This window comes from Dasypus novemcinctus, chromosome 1 (assembly GCF_030445035.2).
Source record: "Dasypus novemcinctus isolate mDasNov1 chromosome 1, mDasNov1.1.hap2, whole genome shotgun sequence".
Taxonomy (NCBI): domain Eukaryota; kingdom Metazoa; phylum Chordata; class Mammalia; order Cingulata; family Dasypodidae; genus Dasypus; species Dasypus novemcinctus.
Genome location: NC_080673.1, coordinates 78,940,753 through 78,963,130, shown reverse-complemented (window position 1 = coordinate 78,963,130; position 22,378 = coordinate 78,940,753). Strand labels below are relative to the sequence as shown.

The 22,378-nt window shown below is 35.8% G+C and overlaps 1 protein-coding gene across 5 annotated transcripts in view; it reads right to left on the bottom strand.

Annotated features, from left to right (window-relative positions):
• Positions 1-256: 256 nt before the first annotated feature.
• PDE5A (phosphodiesterase 5A) overlaps positions 257-22,378 on the bottom strand; it is a 160,605-nt gene continuing 138,483 nt past the window's right edge. For 3 of the 5 annotated variants that reach the window (XM_004479025.4, XM_004479028.5, XM_004479027.5), the window contains exons 15-21: positions 20,260-20,347; positions 16,873-16,973; positions 15,154-15,231; positions 13,706-13,769; positions 7,877-7,951; positions 7,056-7,139; positions 257-4,784 (exon numbers count right to left, since the gene is read on the bottom strand). In XM_004479025.4, coding sequence (XP_004479082.1) covers positions 4,647-4,784; positions 7,056-7,139; positions 7,877-7,951; positions 13,706-13,769; positions 15,154-15,231; positions 16,873-16,973; positions 20,260-20,347 — 628 coding nt within the window. In that variant the 3' untranslated portion in view covers positions 257-4,646. The remainder of the gene's footprint in view (positions 4,785-7,055; positions 7,140-7,876; positions 7,952-13,705; positions 13,770-15,153; positions 15,232-16,872; positions 16,974-20,259; positions 20,348-22,378) is intronic. The other 2 variants (XM_004479026.4, XM_058293352.2) reach the window with 1 other exon arrangement.

Sequence of the window (22,378 nt, the reverse complement as noted above, 5' to 3'; positions counted from 1 at the left end):
ACCCTTGCCCCTCAGGCAGCACGATGCCAGTAGTAATCAACCGCCCCAGAGTAGTTATGCATCTGAAATGAGAAAATATATAGAAAATGTTGCCCTGCAATTGATAGCAAATTATAATACTAAAAGAGGATTTTATTAATGTTTTTCTTCAGCTCACGGGACCACAGATTAGCTTGATTAAAGTCTCTCAAATTAGCGGGCCCATACTCTCTGCCCAAAATTCAAAGTCGCATAATAATCACACAATACCCATACCTACTTGCTCATCCTTCTTTTTATTTTTACAAAGCGGGGCAAAATGAGGAAATAATTGACAGATGAAGAGTTTGCACAATGGGAAACCACCCTGACCATCTCACGACTTTACAGAGACCATGGGTAAACGAATGTTCATTTAAAGTGATGTGGTCATAGAAGAGTCCTCTGAAATGGTTCTTAAAGTGGGGAAGAGGAAAGAAAAGAAACCAATGCTCACAATTATTAAAGATGACCTAAAAGCAAACATAATATACATAGTAACTCCTTTATCCTAGTACAAAAATAGTGCTAGAAACTATATATTTGTTCAAATATATTGAAAAGGTATAAGATTACAAATAGATATGAACAGTGGCTAGTGATGATTTATAACATTTTGTTTTTTCTTAAACTGTAATAGAAATTTATATTTTAAACTATTTACACTGCTTTCAACTACATTCATTAAGACGTTTACACAGGCTTTTGATCAGTATACAGAAGGGCAGAGTGGGCCATAATACTTTCTTCCTTGCCCCCTAGTAGAGCAGAAGGGGTCCAAAACTGCAAGATTTAACAGCCCATGAGAACGCTGCATAATCTCTACCTGGCTAGTATGTGGAAAAATAATCTTTATAGTGGAATACATGACTCCTAACACAGGTGCTCTTTAAGTTATCAAAATGTTAAGTGATTGGTATTTTTAAGAATGGCTAGATGTTGATCGACAGTCTTTCTAACTTTCAGGTAAAGAAGGCCTTCATGAAACTGCATAATACTTATTTTCCAGATGAAAACAAAAGTGATATAATGTAGCCTCTATTTTCACATTAAATCGGCAGTATCAGAGGCTGCTAAGTCTCTTACCCAGCACTCTCCACATAGCCTGGGGGCTCCTTGAGGCCACTGCTCTCTCTCCAAGGTTGAGCACAGTGCTAACGTGGGGCAGGGACTCAATAAAAGGTGGATCAGTTAATGTCTAATACTGAGCAGTTAAACTGTGCCCCCTTATTCTAACTACAGTTCTTCACGGAGAGGACAGCAATTAAGTTTTCCCCCCTCTCATCTTAGGTCAATTTTATAAAACAAAATAAAACAAAGCACCCAGCATTGCTTGTGAGTTTGCATGTAAGTTTTAGGAGTACAGTCTGGCAAAAAACAGGAAAATTGAAATCAAATCTGAGCAGAACTAACTTTGTGCTCCATGCTGAAAATAAAGGCACTTCGCTGCTAGGCAAGAATATATTTGTGACAAAAGTTTCCTCCCAGAATCCAGTATTTTCAATGTATTTTTACAACCTTTCTCATCTTCAACACTCTCATCGAAGGACATTACTCTTCATATTAAGAAATCAGTGGTGACAACATCATTGTCCTGGGTTTGCCCCTTGAGGCTCTAAATCTCATGCTCCTGAGGAATTTGCATGTGAAGCCGAGTAAATGGACTGTCTGTTTTTTTCAGTCTTGGAAACTCAACATAAGAAATGACTTGTGGGATTAGATCACCATGGTCTCGAGCCCAATATCCCATTTCTGACAGTGGTCTCCAGGGCCCACTAGGGCTTCCACAACAGCTGCCTTCTGTGACATCCTCCCTGAAGTCAAAGGCTTAGCCCAAACATAACTCTTTAATAGCACACCTTGTTCAGGCACATAGGTTTAGTGGCTTACATAAATTCACACAGGAGTGTGACTGGCAAAGGCCAACCCTTTGAAAAATATAAAGTCAGACAGTTTTATAGACATCTTTGAACCAGTAAGTAAAATCATGGGGATTGTTTTTGGCTGAAATTTGAAATTAAATGGTATCACATTACTCAGCTATAACTAAAATAACAAACAACACAACACAAAACAAAAAACAATGCTACTTTTTATCTAGAATAAGAAAAACTCCTTACTAGTTATGGGTAATATATAAATATAGGATAGGGTGAGGGAGGAATATACATTATATTTTTCCAACTTGAGAAGATACTGGCAGGGAAATATTAACAGAAGAGTAAAAACTTTGATTTGTGTATGTGTACCAGAGATTTTAATCCATGTATGGAATGATCTTCCTAAAAATTACAAATTATTTGAACCAATTAACCAGTACTAAAGTACTCTCCTTCTGTATGAACTAAAACATCCAATGATAAGATAAAATAGGTAGGCATAGGACTGCCCAATTTCTTTTAAGGTCTAAATTAGTAAAGTAAAATAAATCATTATCAAAAGGCAAATCAAACACTTTCTAATCTAAATATATCTTCTTGCTTGTTAAAATGATACATATATAACCCCCCCCCTGCACCCTACTATGTCTACAAAAAATTCTCAGTGACATGTATTAGAGGGGCCTAACAACAGCTGTTAAAGTAAATGATTACAGAGTTTGGCATAACTGCTAAATCGCAATGTGTGTGATAAAAGATATTTATTAAATATTGTTATTCTTTGTAACAATTTTTCTATACTAAGGAATCATGTATGCATGCATAGGTGTATGCCAGTATGTAGCTACAACTATTAGTGCAGTGACAGTCTGTGTAATTTACCAAGAGGCAGTCTTACAGACCTCATCTGTACCACATAAAATAGAAACTTTAAAAATCCTGAAAACACAAGTAAGGACAATACGACGACATTGTATTGTCATTACAATGACAATACACACAACATTAAACAGTTGATAACCTCCTAGACTAGCCTTTTCCACTACAAAGTAATAGCAATACAATTTGCGGTTTTTTCCTTGAATGGCAAGAATAAAGCCACATTATGTCAAAATAAACATACACACAGTATGGAACTCAGAATTTTAAAAACCTAAAGAACATGCTGACTTTCAGGCAAAGTTCATGAAAACAGGATTTGCATGGAAAACAATGTGTTTCAGTGAAAGGCCTCTGAGATTGCTACATTACCATATCCCCAAGAAATTTCTATCTAGATAAGTGATAGAAACACTGATGAAACAACTTTTTTGTGGGGGAGGGGGAAAAGATCAAACAAATATCTTTTTTCCTATTCTCTCTAAATCTAAACTTCTCTGCATATTTGGAACATATTTTCCTTTCCTGAACCAGCTGCTCGATTGCTTCACTCCTCTTCCGAAACTCGTGTACTTAGGAGCACACAAGCACAGTGGGCATCCACTTAGGGCTCAAGTTCCACAGGGAACGTTAACTGTGCTAAAAGCTATCAGAAGGAAATAACTACAAGACAGTGTTCAGGATCCACCCCCAAACTTTAGTGATTCTGGGCTGACTCGTCCTAGAAACCAAACTGTGGCAGTTTCTTGATCACAAACCTCAATAATACTAAGTTTTATTCAGGCTTAAGGTTTCTCACATAACTGCTTCCTCAAATTCATTTTTGACTGCGACACCGAGGTCTTTGCTGTTTATACTGTTAAACCTTTTCTCCAAACTTGGTTTGACAGAGAAAAAAGGATGATTCATTTTGTACTCTCCTATCTGTAGCCATATCTCACTTCAGAGGTCGGTCCTTCGTTTATCACTTTTTCCCTCACTTTCCTGTTGAGATTGAACCTGCTGACTTATGGTTCCATAAGGAGGGGAAAGTTGAGAAAGTTATTTAAAAGAGGAAGGATATTCAAAACACTCACTGACTCTCAGAACATTTCTCTTACTGATATTCAGACATCCATGGCCATTCCATTCTGGATCATTCCCATCCCTCAATAAAGTCAGTGACTGGCTCTTCTCCTAAGATTCCCCTACTTGACATCAGAGAGGATGGACTAAAGGGAGTTTATAGGTAGCCTCTGAATAGATGAAGGCACGAAAATGAGAAATTTTTAAGAATTCTCTTAAAAAACAGCAACTCAATTAAATAATACCTTTTCTTTATAATACTCCTTCAGAGTACTTTCAATTTGTTTTAGAGTGTCTTAACTTTTTAAAGATAATATATTGTTGAAAAATGGCTTCTTCTGCCCTTTAAACCAATTTGGTCAACATTTTTCCCTCCTAGGAAGGCTTTAAATGTCACAGAATAACATTCAATTTGCTCCTAGGCTATTTTTGAAAAAAGAAAGATTCCAAACATTCTTGAAAGACTGGTAATCCAGAAAACACAAAAACCAATTATTCAAAATCTCCAAGCAAAAAACATTCTCAGTGCAAGAATGCCACTTGCTCTTTGCAGTGTGCAAAACATCACGAACAGTGCTCTTACAAATGTGCTAAGATGATCGGGTCAGTGGCATAAAACAAATATACAGGAAACATGTTCTAGTCTCTTAAAAACATTTCACGCTATGCTCTCAAAAGTTGTGCAAAAAGAAAAAATACAGCAGTGCCACAACATACACTGTATCTGTACAGTGCGGAGCAAAACCAGGCCCACTGCAGAATACGCCATCTCTATAAATTTCAACTCTGCATGAACTGGGCCACTCAGTTCCGCTTGGCCTGGCTGCTTTCCCCATTAATCAGCATCTTCTCCTGCTGTTCTGCAAGGGCCTGCCATTTTTGCCTGTTCTTTCTGCAGCCATCCAGCAAAGGGAAGCAGTCCTCTGATACATGGGTCAGGGCCTAAAGAAAAAAAAGAAAGCAAACAACTAGAAGGAAGCCAGGAAATAGAGCCCTCTCCCACAGGCTTGCCAGAAAGGGTGCATCCCATACTCATTTCATGAGCAGGCCCACTGTTGGGATTTTTCACAAGCTGTGTGAATGCATAACCAGGTCACTGATGAACTATTCCTTTTATGATTTATAGAGAAGGAGTTCCTGCTGAGAGAGAGCGCGAGCAAGCAAATGCACGCATTCCAAAATAACATTACTGAGCTATGGACACAGATTTGTGAGGATCCACCTTGGGGGAAGAACAATACATTCTGCTTCTGCATAGTACAGACGGCTCCCTAAGTATGACTGAACTGAGAACTGCTTAGTTTTTGTTTTTCTACAGAATTGTTTTATATGACAGACTTAAAAAGGTTTTTATCAAGGACTATAATAAAAATTAATTTATAATTCTGTGTGTTATGATTATTTGCCAACCGTACTTCCACAAAAATTTAGCTACGAAAATGTTCACTTCACAGAAACACTGAAAATGACTTAAATACCTAATAACAGGGTTATATTGTGTTCTATTTTGTAGCCATTAAAATACTGTCATAGAAACACATTTGACACAGAAAGACACACATGCTATATTATGGATGGTGAAAAGTTTAAGTGAAAAATATATGAAAGATATACACTAGCATGTTAACTAGTTATCTCTGGGTAGTAGGATTATAAGTGATTTTTGTCTTCCCTTTTGCTTCTCTGTATTCTCATATTTTTGAATAAATAATGGTGAAAATATGAATGAGATGTCCAGGGTGTGTGAAACACTGCTCTGAACACTTTTGAGGAACTCACAAGCGAAGGAGTAAACTAAGTAGAACGCTGAGACAGGTGCGGAGATGGCGTGCGGAGGTTTAACCCCTGCTGTTCTTTGGTCCCCTGTGCTCCTTGTGGTCTCTGCTGCCCTACACTCCTCTTTTTTTCCTGTGAGTCACAGATCCTCTATTAAATTCTTTTGATAGGTAAAGTCTCTTACCTCACTAGGGGTGAGGTCTGAACTCTAGCTACACAGTTCTCGTATTAACTACCAATTTGACCTGGACAAATACTTCCATCTTCCTGGAAGATGAATTTCACAAATTCAACTACTGTTAGATGCCCAAACTAGAAGATTTCTTCCAGTTCTGATATTCTAACTTTTACATTCTAACATTATTTCATGATAAATGTTCCTTTCCCAAATAATTCAAAATTAAAAGTTTCCTGTTTAAATTTTTTTTTTCTTCAAGGTTACATTTAATTTATTTCCTTGATTTTTTTTAAATTGTGTTTTTTGGAAAATTGATCACAAAAAAAGTTACATTAAAAAATCTAATAGGTTCCCATATACCCCACACCCCACCCTACTCCTCCCACATCAACAATGTCTTTCATCATTGTGGCACATTCATTGCATTTGGTGAACACATTTTGGAGCACTGCTGCACCGCATGGATAATAGTTTACATTTAGTTTACACTCTCCCCCAGTACATTCAGTGAGTTATAATGTCTAGCATCTGTCCCTGCAATATCATTTAGGACAACTCCAGGTCCCCAAAATGCCCTCACATCACATCTCTTCTTCCCTCTCCCTGCTCTCATCCTGTTTAAAATTTTTAAAGACAAGGATGGTATCTACTTGCTGAACGTGGGTGTACTAATACCTAAACTAATAAACTGGATATTGAGGAGTATTATATTAAGAAACTCTAAACCAGCAGGTGAATAGAAATGGGAACATGCAATATACCTTCTAAATGCTTCCTTTTAATCTTCAGATACATTTTCTTAACAATATTAAAGCCACCATGGCAATAAAAAAACTGGATAATTAGTTTTTCTTATTTAGGCCAAAATTTAGATAAAAAAAAGGGGTACCCAAATAGAGAGTATGCACAATATACCTTGTGGAGGGTAGCATAGACACATGATTCTTAAACTTAGTGTCCCTTAAATCAGTTTACTAGAGTCTAACTACAGTAGGCATTCACTAGGTATCTAGACATGGAATGAATTAAAGTTTCTGAAAAACAGTAAATATAAAATGTGTTCCTTGTTTAAAGCAAACGTCACATTCATCAAGTTGATTAAAGTTAACCCCTTTAATTTGAGGTTTTAATTCAAAACACCAGAATAAAAACAAAAACAAAAAACAGACCGAAAAAACAACAACAAAAAAACAAACCAAACAACCCCTCAAACCACAATTAGGACAAAATCTAATAGTTTCATTTCTTCAGATAAATACCTCATATAGTTGCAAACAGATGGCATCTATGAATCCAACTTGCATACTTGGGATTTTGTTTTTCTTCTCCCTGTTCATTAGATCCTGAAACACAAAAACAGACACACACACATGGATCTACATTTAAGGAACACAGTGCAAGTTGCTCTAAAGAGATGAATCACTGGATTAGCTGAGGAAGGTCAGATTAAAAACTACACAAAACCCCCAATTCTATGCTTTATTTCCAAGAAAAACTCTTTGAAAGTCAGAAATGCTTTGAGAAGGATTTCTTCCTTGTTTTCCTAGTAGGTAAGGTATTTGAGATTCACACACTAGGTAAAAAGGCAGTATACATCAAAAAATCTTAACATCCTTGAGCCATTCATTGGAGCAATTCTGGGAATTTATCCTATGGAGATAATGAAGAATGGCATGCAAAAGTTTAGCATTATAGGTATTTATCAGAGTGCTGTCCACAAGAGTGAACATTGTGAAAATTATTACTCTAAAGGAAGTGATTATTTTTAAATTACAGTGACATCTATTTTATATAGTCATTATAAATAATAAAAGAAGTGCCTCTTCTAGATGAAAGATGATATTTACATGGAAAATGCAAATGACAAAATAGTAGGTAAAACATGATTACAAGAGTCTTTTTGCCCTCTCTTAACTTATGTTTTCTGTAATGAACATGCATAATTCTTCCAATAAGAAAGTGTTTTAAAAATGAGGAGAAATTGTACTACTAAAGAAAGAACTCACTCATAGAAGCATGAAAAGAAGTCTACAAAATAAATGTATTTGAATAATTCCTACCAACATGGTCTCATACTTACAGTGGGCTCTATGTTGAGTTCTTTTCTCTCTCTGTCGCCTTGGTCAAAAAATTCTGTTGCTACAAGTTCTGCTATCTGAAATAAATAACAAAATGAGTTCTGACAATATGAAGGATATCACTGTCTAAAAGTGAAGAAAATCAATCATATTTAGTTTTCCACATTAGTAAATCAGAATAAAGCAGTAGTAACAGATACAGTGTTTCATTTGTTTTTAAATGTGTAACAAATCACAAAGGATATAATCTGTATCTTTTGTAACTAACAGAAAAAGCTAATTTAAACTTCATCAATTAGTGAAAATAAAAGTACCCCATGTTCACCTGCATAATCAATGAAGTATTTATTAAGTGCCTGTTATTCCAGGTGCTGTGAAAACCACAGTTATTAAATAGGTGCATGTATGGTGATTGGCTGATGTTTCATTTAATCCACAGGTTCCTCCTTTGCCTTATTTTATTTTTTGTAAATTTTTTTTTGTTGAATAAACAGGATTGTGTATCCTGCAAAGTATTCCACCGCCTGGATTTTGCTGATTGCATCCCTGCGATATTATTTAATATGTTCCTCTGTACCCTGTATTTCCACAAACTGGGGTAATGAGATCTGGAAGCCTGATCAGATTGAGATAAAAAAAATTCTTTTTTTGCCGTGATACTTCATAGGCAGGGTTGTTTACTTCCCTCAGGTATTTTTTGTGATATTAGATCCACTGAATTATGAGTTGCAAAATGTGATATTCAAGGCCACCATTCCTTTTCCTTTTATTAGTTGGAATACAGAAAGAGAAACTTCCCTTCATCGACTAAATATTTAGTTATGGGGAAATGATTCATTTAGGAAAAGCAGGAGAAATGCTTGATTTCCCCCTTTACCATTTTTTAAAAGAAATTGGTCCTTAAATATCCACCAAAGATGACCAGGGAAGGTTTTTAAAAAATTATTTATATTACTACTTTGAAGTTTTACATTTAAACATATTTAATAATGTATTTCAATACTTATTATTGCTGAAATTTCCCTATCTTTGGTCAGAGGGAACTTATTAAATTGGCTTCTGTGGTCTTTTGACACATTAGAAACAAAGCTTCCTTGTTTCTTGGTGTAACAAGATGTTCTTATTTTCTCTTGTACATTTTCTGCTCTAGAGCTGGAATCAACCATTCCAATTGCATGGACTCCTGGTTCCTTTAAATTGAGATATTTAGAAATCTTTCATTCTTTTTTGGCCTTCTGGTTAACATCAAGAGAAGGAACCTTAAACTGGGCAAGGGATGCATTCATCACTATTGCATTGGTCGTTATTTTGAAGTCTTTTCAGGGGACAGAGCTAGCTTACAACATAAGCTCACACGATACTTCCAATTCAAATTTAGGACTTCGGGATTTCTGCATAACCTCATCTATCTTAGATCTTTATCTCTGCAGTCACGCTGAAAATACCACTTCTCAAAAATACTAATATAACTTATTTTCTTTTATCCCACATCACACAGAATAGTGACTGATAAAAAATGTGTTCAGTACAAAGGGACCACTAAAATAATTACTGAAAACAGTTTATGGATTTTTTTGAAAAGCTGGTTTTGTCCTTAGGGTATAACACGAGGGATATATGGTCACATCAGTGTTTTAATGTCACTTGGAAGGACATAGCTCCACTCTGTGTGGTGGGTTTGAAATCAGAATAGGATTTTACACTCAAGATTTTAGTGTTTGCTTTTACTTATTCAATTTTATTTTATAATTTATTATATTTTATAATATAACTTACCTGGTTTCTGACTCAAAACTAGAATATAAATATACTCAAGAAACTTTAGCTTGTAGCTCTGTTCCTTCCCTCCCCAAGGAGAAACTACTAGCTTTTTTGTGTGTGGTCAATTTTTCTTTTTTAAACAGAAGCAAATATTCAAGTTTTACCCCCTTCTTAGATAAATGGTAGCATATCATATATATTTTTCCCTACCTTTTTTTTTTTCTCACTTAAAAATATATCTTGGTGACCACTCCATGGTAGCATAGAGCAATCCTCACTTCTTTTTGCAGTTGCATAGAATTCATTGTGTAAATGTAGTATATGTTCTTCTATCTGTATGCCACCGGTGAATCTTTGAGTTTTCTCCAATCTTTGCTTTTACAAATGGCACTAATATGAATAGCCTTGAGTAAATACATTTTTATATTCTTGCCAGTGGATCTTTGGGATAAAAGTCCTAGAAGTAATGGTAAATGCTTATGTATAGGTAGGCATTTTGCACTGTTCTATTTCCACAGCTTCTCCAATACAATACACTGTCAAAATATTGATAAACTTTGAATCTGACAGTTGAGAGATGATCATTTTAATGGAACAGAATTTACATATGGTGAACTGCATAGATCATAAGTATACATACAGTTCAGTTATTGAAAATGCATACTCATATAACCCAGGCCTCAATCAAAATATAGAACATTTCTATCATCCCAGAAAGCACTCTTATACCCCTACTCAGTTAATTTCTGCCCCCTTCCTTCACTCCCTTCAAACCATTATTATCTTTTAAAATCATATATTAATATGGTTATTCTAAAATGTCACATAAATGGTATCATAATAGGTATTCATTTGTGTCTGGCTTATTTTGCTAAATGTAACATTTATGAAATTCATCCATGTTGTTGCATGCATCAATAGTTCCTTTTTTACTGTTAAGCAGTGTACCACTGTATGAAGGAAAAGAGTACATTTTTTTTTTTTGAGGTACCAGGCCAGGGATTGAACATGGAACCTCGTATGTGGGAAGCTGGCACTCAACCCTGAAACCCATCACCTCCCCTGATTGGCTTTTCGTTCGTTTTTTTTTTTTTTTTCAGGAGGCACTGGAACTGAATCTGGGACCACCCATCTGGGAAGCAGATGCTCAACTGTTTGAGCCACATCCGCTCCCATAATATGTTGATCTATTCCCCTGTTTGACATTTACATTGTTTTCAGCTTCTAATTATTAATAAAAATGTTAGGAGATTCTTGTACATGTCTTTTTGGTCAGTGTAGTTTTAATTTGCATTTTTCTGTATGACTGAGTTTTTAAGGACCTTTTCAAATGGGTGGCAGCTATTCTTATCATTTTTTCTAGGAACTGTCCATATCTTTGGCCCAATTTTCTAGAGCTGTTGCCCTTTTACTCCTCTATTTTTAGAAGCAATTTATATATCAGGGATAGTAACCATCTATTAGCTGTAAATTACAAACATTTTTTTCCCAGTTTCTCAGTATCTTTTGCTGTGCTCATGGTGTCTTTTGCCATGCAAATTTTTATTTTTTTATTTCAATGCAATCAAAATTATCAGTCTTTCCTTTATTGCTTCTGTAAGTTGAGGCACAGGTAGGAAAGTTTTCCCAGTTTTAGATTATAGAAGAATCCATTCTTATTTGTTGTCTAGTACTTGTATGGTTTCATTGCGTACACTTGAACTCACTATTCCATTTATGGTATGAAGCATAGATCCAATATTATTTTTTTTCTTATGGCTATTTTCATCTGCACACCAGGTCATAAAAAAGACTTTCCCCTAGTTGTGTGAAATGCTGCCTACATTACATATTAAGGATTTTATGCAATTCTAGATTTTCTATTGTGTTCAAATGATCTGTCACCAATACCACACTCCTTTGAATTACATAGGTTTTATAGTATTGTTTTGGGGTCTAGACCCCATCTTCACTGCTCTAAGTTTTCAGGGTTTTCTTGGCTATTTTTGCTTTTGGTTTATTTTTTCAAATGAATTTTAAAATTAACTTTTGAACAAAAATTACAACTGCATTAATTCTATAAATCAACTTAGGCAGGGAGAACTGACATCTTTAGGCTAATGAGTTTTTCTATCCATGAACATGTTATATCTTTCCATTTACCTCAGCTGACTTCTGTGCTTTAGTAGTGTTTCCTATTTTCCCCCTACTGTTTGGGTACTTTTAAGTTTAGAACTAGGTATTTCATTTCAGTAATTTAATTTGCTTTTTGCTATTATAAATAATGCTTTTCTCTACATTATACCTTCTAATTGGTTTTTGTTTATGTGAAGGTTATTAAAATTTATTGATTAATTTCATAGCCTGCTATTTTACTAAATACTCTCATTTGTAATAGTTTGCCCATTGCTTATTTTGGGGTTTTCCCATAAGTAATTATTTTATCTGCAAGTAGAGAGAGTTTTCCCTCTTGCCTTCTAATTCTTATGCCTCTATTTGTATTCACTTGTCTAATTGTGCTGGCTAATTCCTCGAGCAGAAAGATTATATATATATATACACACACACACACACATTTGGAATGAGATTTTTTTTTTTTATCCTAAGGATCTTTTTTTTTATAACATGAATGGGTATTACACTTTGACAAATGTCATTGTTCAATTTATGATCACATGATTTTTATCTCCTTAGTTTTACAAACATAAAGGAACTCACTGTTTGTAATTGCAGGACTTGATGCCATTTTAAAATCAGCCATAGGATCAAATGCACTAAGAAAGAGTAAGAGTCTAAAGGGTAAATGAGTACTAAATGTGATGAGAGAGAGAAAGGAAAACCAGTGCCTTTGGCATTTCATAAGCATCATCATATTGGTAACAGTAGTTGTAATAGTAACATTCAATAAGCATTTCATCTAATCCTCACAACAGTCTTATGAGGAGAATCTCCATTTCACAGACAAAGAAATTGAGGTCCAAAGATGAAGTAACTTGCACACAGGTAAACAGCTAATAAGTAGCTGCTTGGGGACTGGAACGCATGCAGTCCGTGTCCATAACCAGTCCCTGATATTCTCCTACTTCTCTAAAACTCTCCTTCGTAGCCTCCACCTTTTCCCTATTGCGTGTGTGTGATCTCTACTTTCTTCATTTTCTCTGCACCAAACAACAGGTAGAAGGGTATAAGTCAGAAGAAAGAAAAGAAAAGTGAAAAGATAAACTCTTCGCCATCCATTCCCATACCCATTTGGAAATGGGCACATAGTCCTATTTAACATGAAGCAGGAAGGTACGGAAATACCACCTTTCCCGAGTGCTTAAAGTCAGCTTGGGGACACATACAGTGGGTTCTGATCCTGCCTCCTCAGCATGTGCGTGTCACAGAATGAGCCTGCAGCTGTTGGCTCCATGGTTATGCTGCCAAGGTCCATGGCCAACAGCAGACTGTCAGTAAGCTCAGATAGGGAATGAGGGATTCAAAATTCAACCTAGAAAAACGGCAACACACGATGCACATCACTGCATGGATTCCCATCCCTTTTCTGAGCCTAGGACTTAAATGTCTTTTCGAAACCTCACAGCAGTTACTTATTTAGCAGAAGGATGTATTTTTGGCCTCCTTGCCACAGGCCCTGATCAGCTCCTATCTGACATTTTATAACAACACCTCTGATGTCTAACAAGTCCCAGAAATGTTTAAGTTCTTCCTGTTAATGTCTGTTTAGAGGTGAGATTTAGCAAAGTAGGCAAACCATAAGAAAAACAATTTTGCTGCTTCTCATTTTCAAAGCTATTAAAGGGACATGTTAAAAAAAGAATCCCAAAGTGAGCCTGATGTAGTACTGGAATTAAAACTTATGTGTGTTACTCTAGATGCTATCTTAATATTTCTTACAAATATTATTAAGTGCAAATGAATCTCCTAAAAAAGGAAAACTTATGTCCAACTACCTGCTTTTAATATTACTTAAAATTAGGAAAATAAGTTCCATAAGTACATACTTAAACTACTTTAGAAGCTCCTAAGAGTAAAGACTTCTCATATTTTGACTTTTTAATGAACGTATTTATAGTCACTAAGCAACATACCTGTCGTTGAACAGGCCAGGGTTTGGTTATTGCAGAAAGATCACAAGCTGTCATCAGCATCGCTCTGTTAAGGGGAAAGAGAAACCCAACACTCCTATTTACTTTTATGTGAATGCAAGTTAAAGCCCTTTAAACTGTGGTCTTGGCAGTTCATAAAGACTAAAGAAATAAAAACAAAATTTATATGGAAGTCTGAGTGATGCACTGATAACAGAGTATCACTGTTTCAGTTATCTTGTGAACTATTGGAATTTGCCCGTAAGCTGCCTCATTTAGTTCCAGATTAGCACAAAGTGAAATTACTAACCTTTGGACAAAAATTTCCAGCTATTATTATTTCTTTTAACCTTGGTATCCCATTCTCAGTGACAATATGATGAAAACACCTCGATTACTAATTACTACTAGTTAACTGTCAAAGGATAACACCAGGTATCCCACGGATAAAAAGTCCTATAATAAAAAGGGACACTGTTGGGTCATCCTAATTCATTCAGTGCATGCAGTGTTTCACTTTCATGCAAAAAACCTTTGAAAAAAAGATTACATGCACCTAGGTGAACTTAACAACAATCCAAAAAATGAAGGGTGGAGGAGATGGTGCTGAGTGCTAGACCACTGAGTAATTCCCAGGGAGGGATCACAAAAAAGCAGCTAGCGCTCTGGTTTGGATGTCGAGGTAGTATTTTTCGTTTTGTTACTGGGAAAGTGTTCACTAATCACAGCAGCAAGCCTATGTTTTTCTAAGACACTATTCTGAAAACACTTGCTGAGACTATTAAGTGATGCATGCCAGTGCAGAAAAGGCAGCTGGGCATTTGTGTATTGTTTTCCTATAACTTCCATAGCAAATACCATCAACCTATTTAAAGAAATGGCAAATTCGAAACTGTATCAGCTAATTCTACTAAGGCTATTGGTCACTCTCTTTATTACTGACCCTTGTTCCATTTTTATTGATTAGATCTTGTCATGGCAAAGGCAGTAACAGCAAAGAGATAGTATATACAACTTAGAAGGGAGCAGCAGGGGACCAGTAAGGAAAAATAAAAACCACAAAGTGCTCCAGTTCTGACAGTGCTGCTCTGTCATCCTTTGAGTGAAGTAAAAACTTTACAGCCACCTCCTTGCTCCCAGAATCTTTAGCATGGTACTGTTGTTATGCTCTTTGGAAAGAATCTTGAAAGTGAACAAACAAGGGAGCCCTGTAGCCTTGTATTGATAATCTACATATTAAAAAGTTCTTCTAGAAAAAAGTAGCAAGTAAGTCACTTGAATTACCAAATGCATTTCTTTTCAAATAAAGATTCATTTTCAGCCCTTTGCACAGCACTCTGGAGAGTTCTGAGCCTTTAAGGTCATCATTTTGTAATAAATAATTGCAATGAAAACAGAGCGAGAAAATTAATTGGGTAGTAAACTTTCAGCTGTAAGGATAATAAACTTACAGAAATAACTCCTTTTGTTGAGGCTCTTCCAAATTGAATTGATTTTTTTTAATAAGTTCAAAAAATTCTCCACGCCTCCTTGAAAATAAAGAAAAATACCTGGTTATAATCCTCCAGGTTCTTATCCTTTGTCTACAAAAACCCATTGTGCAAATTTTTGGGGAAAAAATTCTCTAATGGCTTTTTCCATCTTAGAACTCAATATAAAATTCATCATTTAAAAATCTTTACTACTTTCCTTTTCCCCCTTCTATCATTTTCTTTAGGTGAAACATAAAATCTCACCTCATTTCTAACTACAGATTTCAAATAATGGTAATTTCTTACACATTATTTATTTTGAGAAAATGAAACCATCTGAGTAAAAACTGAATGCAAAGAATTAAGAAATTTTGAGTGTATGGTATAATATCTATATGATTTCAGTTTAACTTCATTTATCCTATGCATATAATGTAAAACATGTTCAAAATAATTACTGTGTATCAGTATAAAATATTGAAGTGCTTTTGAAGCAAAGAAAGACCAAATGAAGTTTAGAATAATATGCATTCAGTGTATAATAAATACCTTTTTATGTGCCTAACAATGTTAAGCATCTTAGGAAGTCATAAGACAGAGTTGTTCAAATACAAGAAAAACTTATATAACAACACTGATGCTATGCGATTAAGGATAAAAAATGAGAAGTATTCACACTAGGTTTCACTGGGGTTGAGAGAGGCCTATGTGGTCTGGAAAGGCTGGGGCTTTGGGGAGGAGATGTGGTTATAGGTAGTCTTTAAATTCTTGGTAATTTGGTAATCCTCATTCTATAAACATTCAGAATACAATGACGCTTATGTATTTTCTTTTATCCTAATTAATCATCAAGTGCTCCAAAACCTAGTAAAGCAGACAGAGACAGGTAGTTTTAGATGCACAACTGTAGATATCTGGTATACACTGATGCATAATTGTATGAAAACCCCGTGTGGTAAAAAATGCTTTCGTTTGTTTGTTCTACTTGCTTTTTCTCTCATAGGAGAAAGGAGAGGGCAATCCCAGGAGTGTGATTCTCTTACTCTTCTTGCTCCCCTCATGCCTGTACATGAGCCGAAGGTCTCAGCACGTGTTAGAAATTAATGCCTGCCCAAAGGCAGGAAATGATTTTCTAGATCTTAGAAAGGTAGTTTAATATGCAAATACACGTCACAAAAATATCACTCTAATGTATTTCCTCATTTTTGAATCAATAATTTAAAATATAACTTCTACATTAAAACTTTGTGGCTGTCAAAATCAAATTAGAAGAAACAAGAGTTACTTGTTTGGCTTTCAGCCCATCTAGGTTTGTACGGTGGTATCAATGAATTGTGCAATGGTCAGAAGCTGGGAGAGCAAGGAAAAGGAGAGAAATCAAATGGTAATATAATCTTCAGATTGGAAAATGTGGTTTGCAATGACCTTGAGGTGACTATTTGCTTTGTACATAGTTTAAGAGACATGTTGGTGGATAAATACCAGAGATAAGTGTGTATTCTGTAATTTTTAGCATTTAAGTAAGCCAAAGAAGTAGGTTTTCTAGGCTTCCCTTAAGAAACTTCTTCATAGTCTGATAAACAACTTTGCCAGGACATTTTCCTTATAATCTAAAAAGTTCTCAATTTGGATTTTAAAAGTTTTAAATGATGCAAACATGTTGAGATCAACTACTTTTAGGGATTTCTTAAAACTTACTTAATAAATAGTGCTAGGTCTGTAGCTAGAATAGCTTGCTTGATTATTTTCAATGTGGTCTTATATTCTTCAATGGAGAGGCCACTGAGAATCTGATTGCCCTTTATAAAAAAATAAAACCATTATTAGCAGTCGCATCTGGAGAAGCTGTTGTCAGAAACTGCAACATTACACTGCAAAGAAAACAACATCTGAATATACAGTCACATACTCTAAACACATGCCAGTATTCTGAACTCATGAATGCAGAGGGTACCTGCTTACATAAAGCCAATACCATGAAATAATGTTTCATAATGGATGCGTGTTTTCCAACTCTTATATTCCTTATATAGTAGTTAGGTACCATTTTCCTTTGGGCAAGTTAGTTGCTATAATCTAACAGCAAGCAAAATTCTTAAAAATCAAAGCCATATTTAAATGGACATGAAGAACAGAATGGCTCAAGTTTTAAACAATTGATTATTAAAAGGTAATTTCTCTATGGCTCTTGTAATGAACATAGTAACATTTTGGGTGCAAATTTATGTATTTTTTAATACTGAGAACAGTGTGCATTCCTTAGGAATACTCCAACACAGAAGGGAAGAAAGCATGAATACAAGGTATGTTTACTGGGTCAAGACATTTATAAAGATTATTTAAAAGGAGGCTAATCCATGTGCAAATCATCGGAAGTTTTCTCTACTTAGCTACTTTTTATTTCTTTTCCACAAGTTAAAGTATAGAAGCTTTCTGATCACACCAAATTAATGACACAAATCTATAATTACAACCATAAATATTGCTTTTAAATATTGAATCATTTTAGATTCTTGGCCAAAGAGAAAAGCATTCGGAAAATACCTCCTGACACTGTTATTTATTATAAGATAAAATACATTAAAGTGAAAATCAAAATATCTTTTGGTGTTATATTCTGATTTTTCCTCTTCAAAGCTCTCCAAAGGCTGTAATTTCTTGAGTAATGGCAGTTACAAAGACAGAATATATGGATGGACCCTGTAAGTTGTAATCAGTCATGTTTACAACCAGATTCCTTATATGCTATGTTAAGTAATAACATATTACATAACGAGCTATGTTATCTAATAACAGAGATTAATATAGGAAAACTGTTAAATCTGCTTTTGAAAAAAAGAGGTTAGCATATTTTTTTTTTCCTCTTTAAAAACAGAATTTGCAGCAGGATATTTAAATGAAAGTTTGAGCTGAGGCACACAGCCGATTCCAAGGAAAGCACAGATGTTTCTGCTATATTATGACATGCACATTCCTAAAGCGCCTTAGTTCTGAAAAACTGCACTCTAAAGTGGGCAGCTCAGTGCAGGTCTGGAGGCTGCTGAGTATGTCAAAGGGGCACAAAATAATCAAGTGGAAATGCTCGTTTGTGGGGGCCCTGAGACGAAAGGTTGTTAGTAAGTGGGCACTGAAGGAGAGCAACATGCCATGAGCCTAGGGCAGTGCAGGCCAGGGAGCGAGCCTCAGGCGCAGTGCCCAGCCTTAATACTCCTCCAATAGAATGAAAGTACTGCAGGTGCGGGAGCCAAGCCTTTTGCTTTCCTGCCAAAGGTCAAAATTCTACTCTTGCTATCCTTATACCTCTTACCCATCTAAAAGATCTGGCATATGAAACAGTATGGCTTCCACATTATACCAACATTATTCCTCTACTTACCAATCACATACGAAAAAATTCATATGAAAGAACCCCATGCTGTGCCAAAAAAGTCTGCATTAGACCCTGGGCAGAATTTGTAAAGGAGTCTGCCAAGTACTGGTTGCTTAACTCTTAACCCTTTACACAAACTGAAGCACTTAGGGAGAGATAACCAGTGTGTTCTTCACCTCAAGCAACAGGGAGGAGTTTTAGGTCTTCATGCCCATCTCCTGTAGTTTAGTGGGTGGGAGAACAGGTACAGAGGGCTTGTGTTTGATTCCTTCTGGAAAATCTAAAAGGCAAGATACTGCATGGCGAGCCCATCTGATTGGAGGGTTAAGGGAAAGGCTGCTACTACTTGTGATGATGTGATTTTCCAAGTTTAGGGAGCATGGAGTTAAAAGTTCTGTCCTAGAGGGCCACAAAGAGTGGCAAAGGGACCTTTAAGTACTTTAGTAGACAGAAGCTGAAAGTGAACAGACAGGTTTCTAAGGGCTGAGAAAGGTGTCGTGGGTGACACAAGCCAGAGATGGTCACTCATATTAAGGGAACATCAGGTGGAAGGGCCCCACAATGGGGGCTATTCACAGAGAATATGAATTACCCATAAGATAAGAACTCTGGTTTAAACACCTACAGATGCAAAGAGCAAGACGCCAGAGTACCTGCCTCTTAAGAACACTCTTGCCCCTTCTCATCCCACTCTCATGGGGTAGGAGGTGAGGTAGGGGACAGAAAAGCCACTAAGAAGGGAATGAAAAGATGCCAAGCGAGGCAGCATCTTATTCAAACTTTAAATTGAGTTCAAAATTTGGACTAGTAGAGACTCTGGACATGTTGGTTACTGACTTGAAAACTGTATAGTATATATTGTGACTCAGTCATTAGAATGTCACACCTTTTTTAAATTATAAAAGAGTGATCAGAAAAGTCACGGGATTCCCTGAGCTTTCAAGCAGGGGCCAGGGAAGAACCAGTTCCCCCAGAGCAAACTTAAGACAATAGTGAAAAAATTGCCGTAAGAGTTTATCCTATGCATTCTGACTGTTCAGCATAATATAATTACAACTTTCATTAGTTTTCTCTTATTGTAAAAGCAATACAATAGATAATGGGAATAGTGGACATACAAAAATAAAAGTAAAATGATTTATAATTTTACCAAAGATAACCATTGTTAACATTTTGAATATAACATAGAAAATATTTTGGTTTTATTTTCTTTAATATAAATAAACTTAGTATACAGTTTGCTTTGGTGTTACATTAGTAAAATAGTCTTTGGACAAGCTGTTGAATAGCTTTATTCTGTACCAAAATAGTTCGTTAGTATGCAGATGTTTCAATAAAAAGAGAAAAGGTATTGCCTTGTAAAAACTAATTCTAGAGCTGCCTAAACCATTTCCACCTCCCCTGCCCAAAAAAAGCAGAATTAACAATTAATGCAGAGCCATAAGATATCTATTTTGCTTGTTTTTAATTTAGAGTAACCAAATAGAGTGGAATAACCAAATTCCCCCTATCAGGCAACATTTAGACAGTTTTAGTTTTCTAGAGAAATGAGGCTGTGAGGATATTCAATGTTTTTGGCTTTTCTTCCCTTACCCAAAAAAGGGATTAAAGACGTCCAAGAATTTATGATGCTGGGAACAAACCCAAAACCAAAAATAAAACTGAATTTATAAAGCTTTCTTTTAAAATTCCACAACCATAAATTGCGTACTTACTGGACTATTAAGAATCATCAAGCACTGGTCAAAATGATGGTGTTCCATGATCGAATGACAGTAGAGCTGAGCCAGGGGGTGTTCACTTCTGAAAAATGTTTCGTTAAAGAAAGAGGAAAAAGTTAAAGAAAAAATCAATTCCCACAATATAAGTAATCGATCAATTTCTTCTTCTTATTAGTTATCTGAAAGAGGGGTTACTTCACAAAATTAATCAAGCTAACAATCTTCTCTCCTTTTGTTGAGAAATAAACGAGCTTATCTCTGGAAAACAAATAGAACCAAAGAGTCAAGCTGTTTTCAAATATCGGTGTAACTGCTGTTAGTTCAAAGTATGAGCAATTTCATTGGTTTTAATATTGACTACAATAATAGAAGGAATAAGGACAAAAAACAGGTAATTTTTCTAAGCAATAAAGAAAAACATCTCTGACATAGTTGTAACAGTGTTTTCCAATTTCAAAACTGAAACTGATTTCAAAATCTGACACAAGGTCACATGCTTTGAAGTAAAGCTTAGGCTGAAGGTCATACTATTACTGTGTGCAGAAGAAAAGAAAGGGCTGAGGTGGAATTAACTGAGGTGTGACTGGTGAAAGGCAAGGAAAAGGGGACAAAGAGTCAGTGCACACTTGGAAAAGGCAAGAAAGGAAATGGCTAAGTCAGAAAGCTCCCCGTGAGGGAGCTGGGCTGTTAGAGCTCAGGATATCTTGGGGCTCTGTGACTTGAACTTGGGCATGCAGTGGGCACTCCTTGCCTGGAGGAAACAGGGAGTGGGATTCTACTCAGTTCATTATAAGTACAAACTAGTTACAAATCAAGTGTGCAGATTTTTTCTAAAGCATAACAAGTATACCCTCTCATATTTCTCATGAAACCGTTTTCACTTTTCTTCCTTAGAAGAAAAAGTTTTTCTTCCTAAAATTTATCAAACAGGGATTTATGAATTGTAAAGCACCATCCAAGTGTTAGATAATACAACTGAGCTGTTCTTTATACTCTACTAAATCATTATTTTGCATTTAATTTGTGATGACGGAGAAGCTGTCAAGAGTAAACAAAAGAAAACATAGGGAATAAAATGAAGAACAAAGTAATAAATGGGTAAAGTGAGAGAAGCCTAAGAGAAAGCAAAAACAATAAAATGAAAATTAAGGTAAGAGAATGAGCAATCTCATCTAAATTCTTTTGCTAAAACTATCACCTATACTGCTTAAAACTTAACTGCAATATATTTTGGTTATAACTTTTCTTCTGACATTTATAGCAAAATTTACTCCTACCTACTTGTCTCCTTTGCTCCTACCATATTTAATAGACTGTATTATAGGTCATTGGACAATGGGAAGCCAATGAATGGAGTAACATGAGCAGATGTGTGAAAAAGATGCATTTGCTGGAATCAAGATTCTTATGGGGATGTTAGGAGACTCTTGAGAGGCTGCTCTACTAGTCCAGGTAAGAGATAACGGTAGCCTGGATTAGGGTGGTAGCAATGGAAATAGAAGCAGAGTTATCTGAGACCTGTTTGGGAGGCAGATTAGAAAAGAGCTGGCAATGAACGTTCAAGTGGGGACCCAGGAGAGATGATGGAGATGAAGGGAACAAGTCAGAGAAGTAAATCTCTGCCTCAGCAGCTAGGAGAATGGTGATTCCATTTACTGACTTAGAAAAAAGGGAGATGGTTGGCGATGGGGGATAAGAGAGGGAAAGATGATTAGGTAAGTGTGTGACCTGTGGATTTTAAGGTACCCAAGACAGACCCAAGCAACTATAAATGTCTGAACTCAGGTCTGGACTGGAGAGATAAATACAGAAGGCATCAACATGCCGATGGCAATTCAAGTGATGAGAGTAGATGAGATTTTCAGGGAGATGGCCTAGAATGAAAAGCACAGAGGGCCCTAGGATAAACAGAATCCATTATCTCCCTTTTGAATCCTGCCTCCCGTTCTGTAGTCCTTATTTTGGCGACAGTATTTTTACATCACTTGGGTCAACTTTAACTTAACTGCAGCCTTCCTTATTCTTTTCACTTCAAATGAAAGGAAAAGCTCCTAAAGTATTCATTAGTTTTTATTTGTATCAGAAATTCAGTGACACACAGTATTAGCTTAAT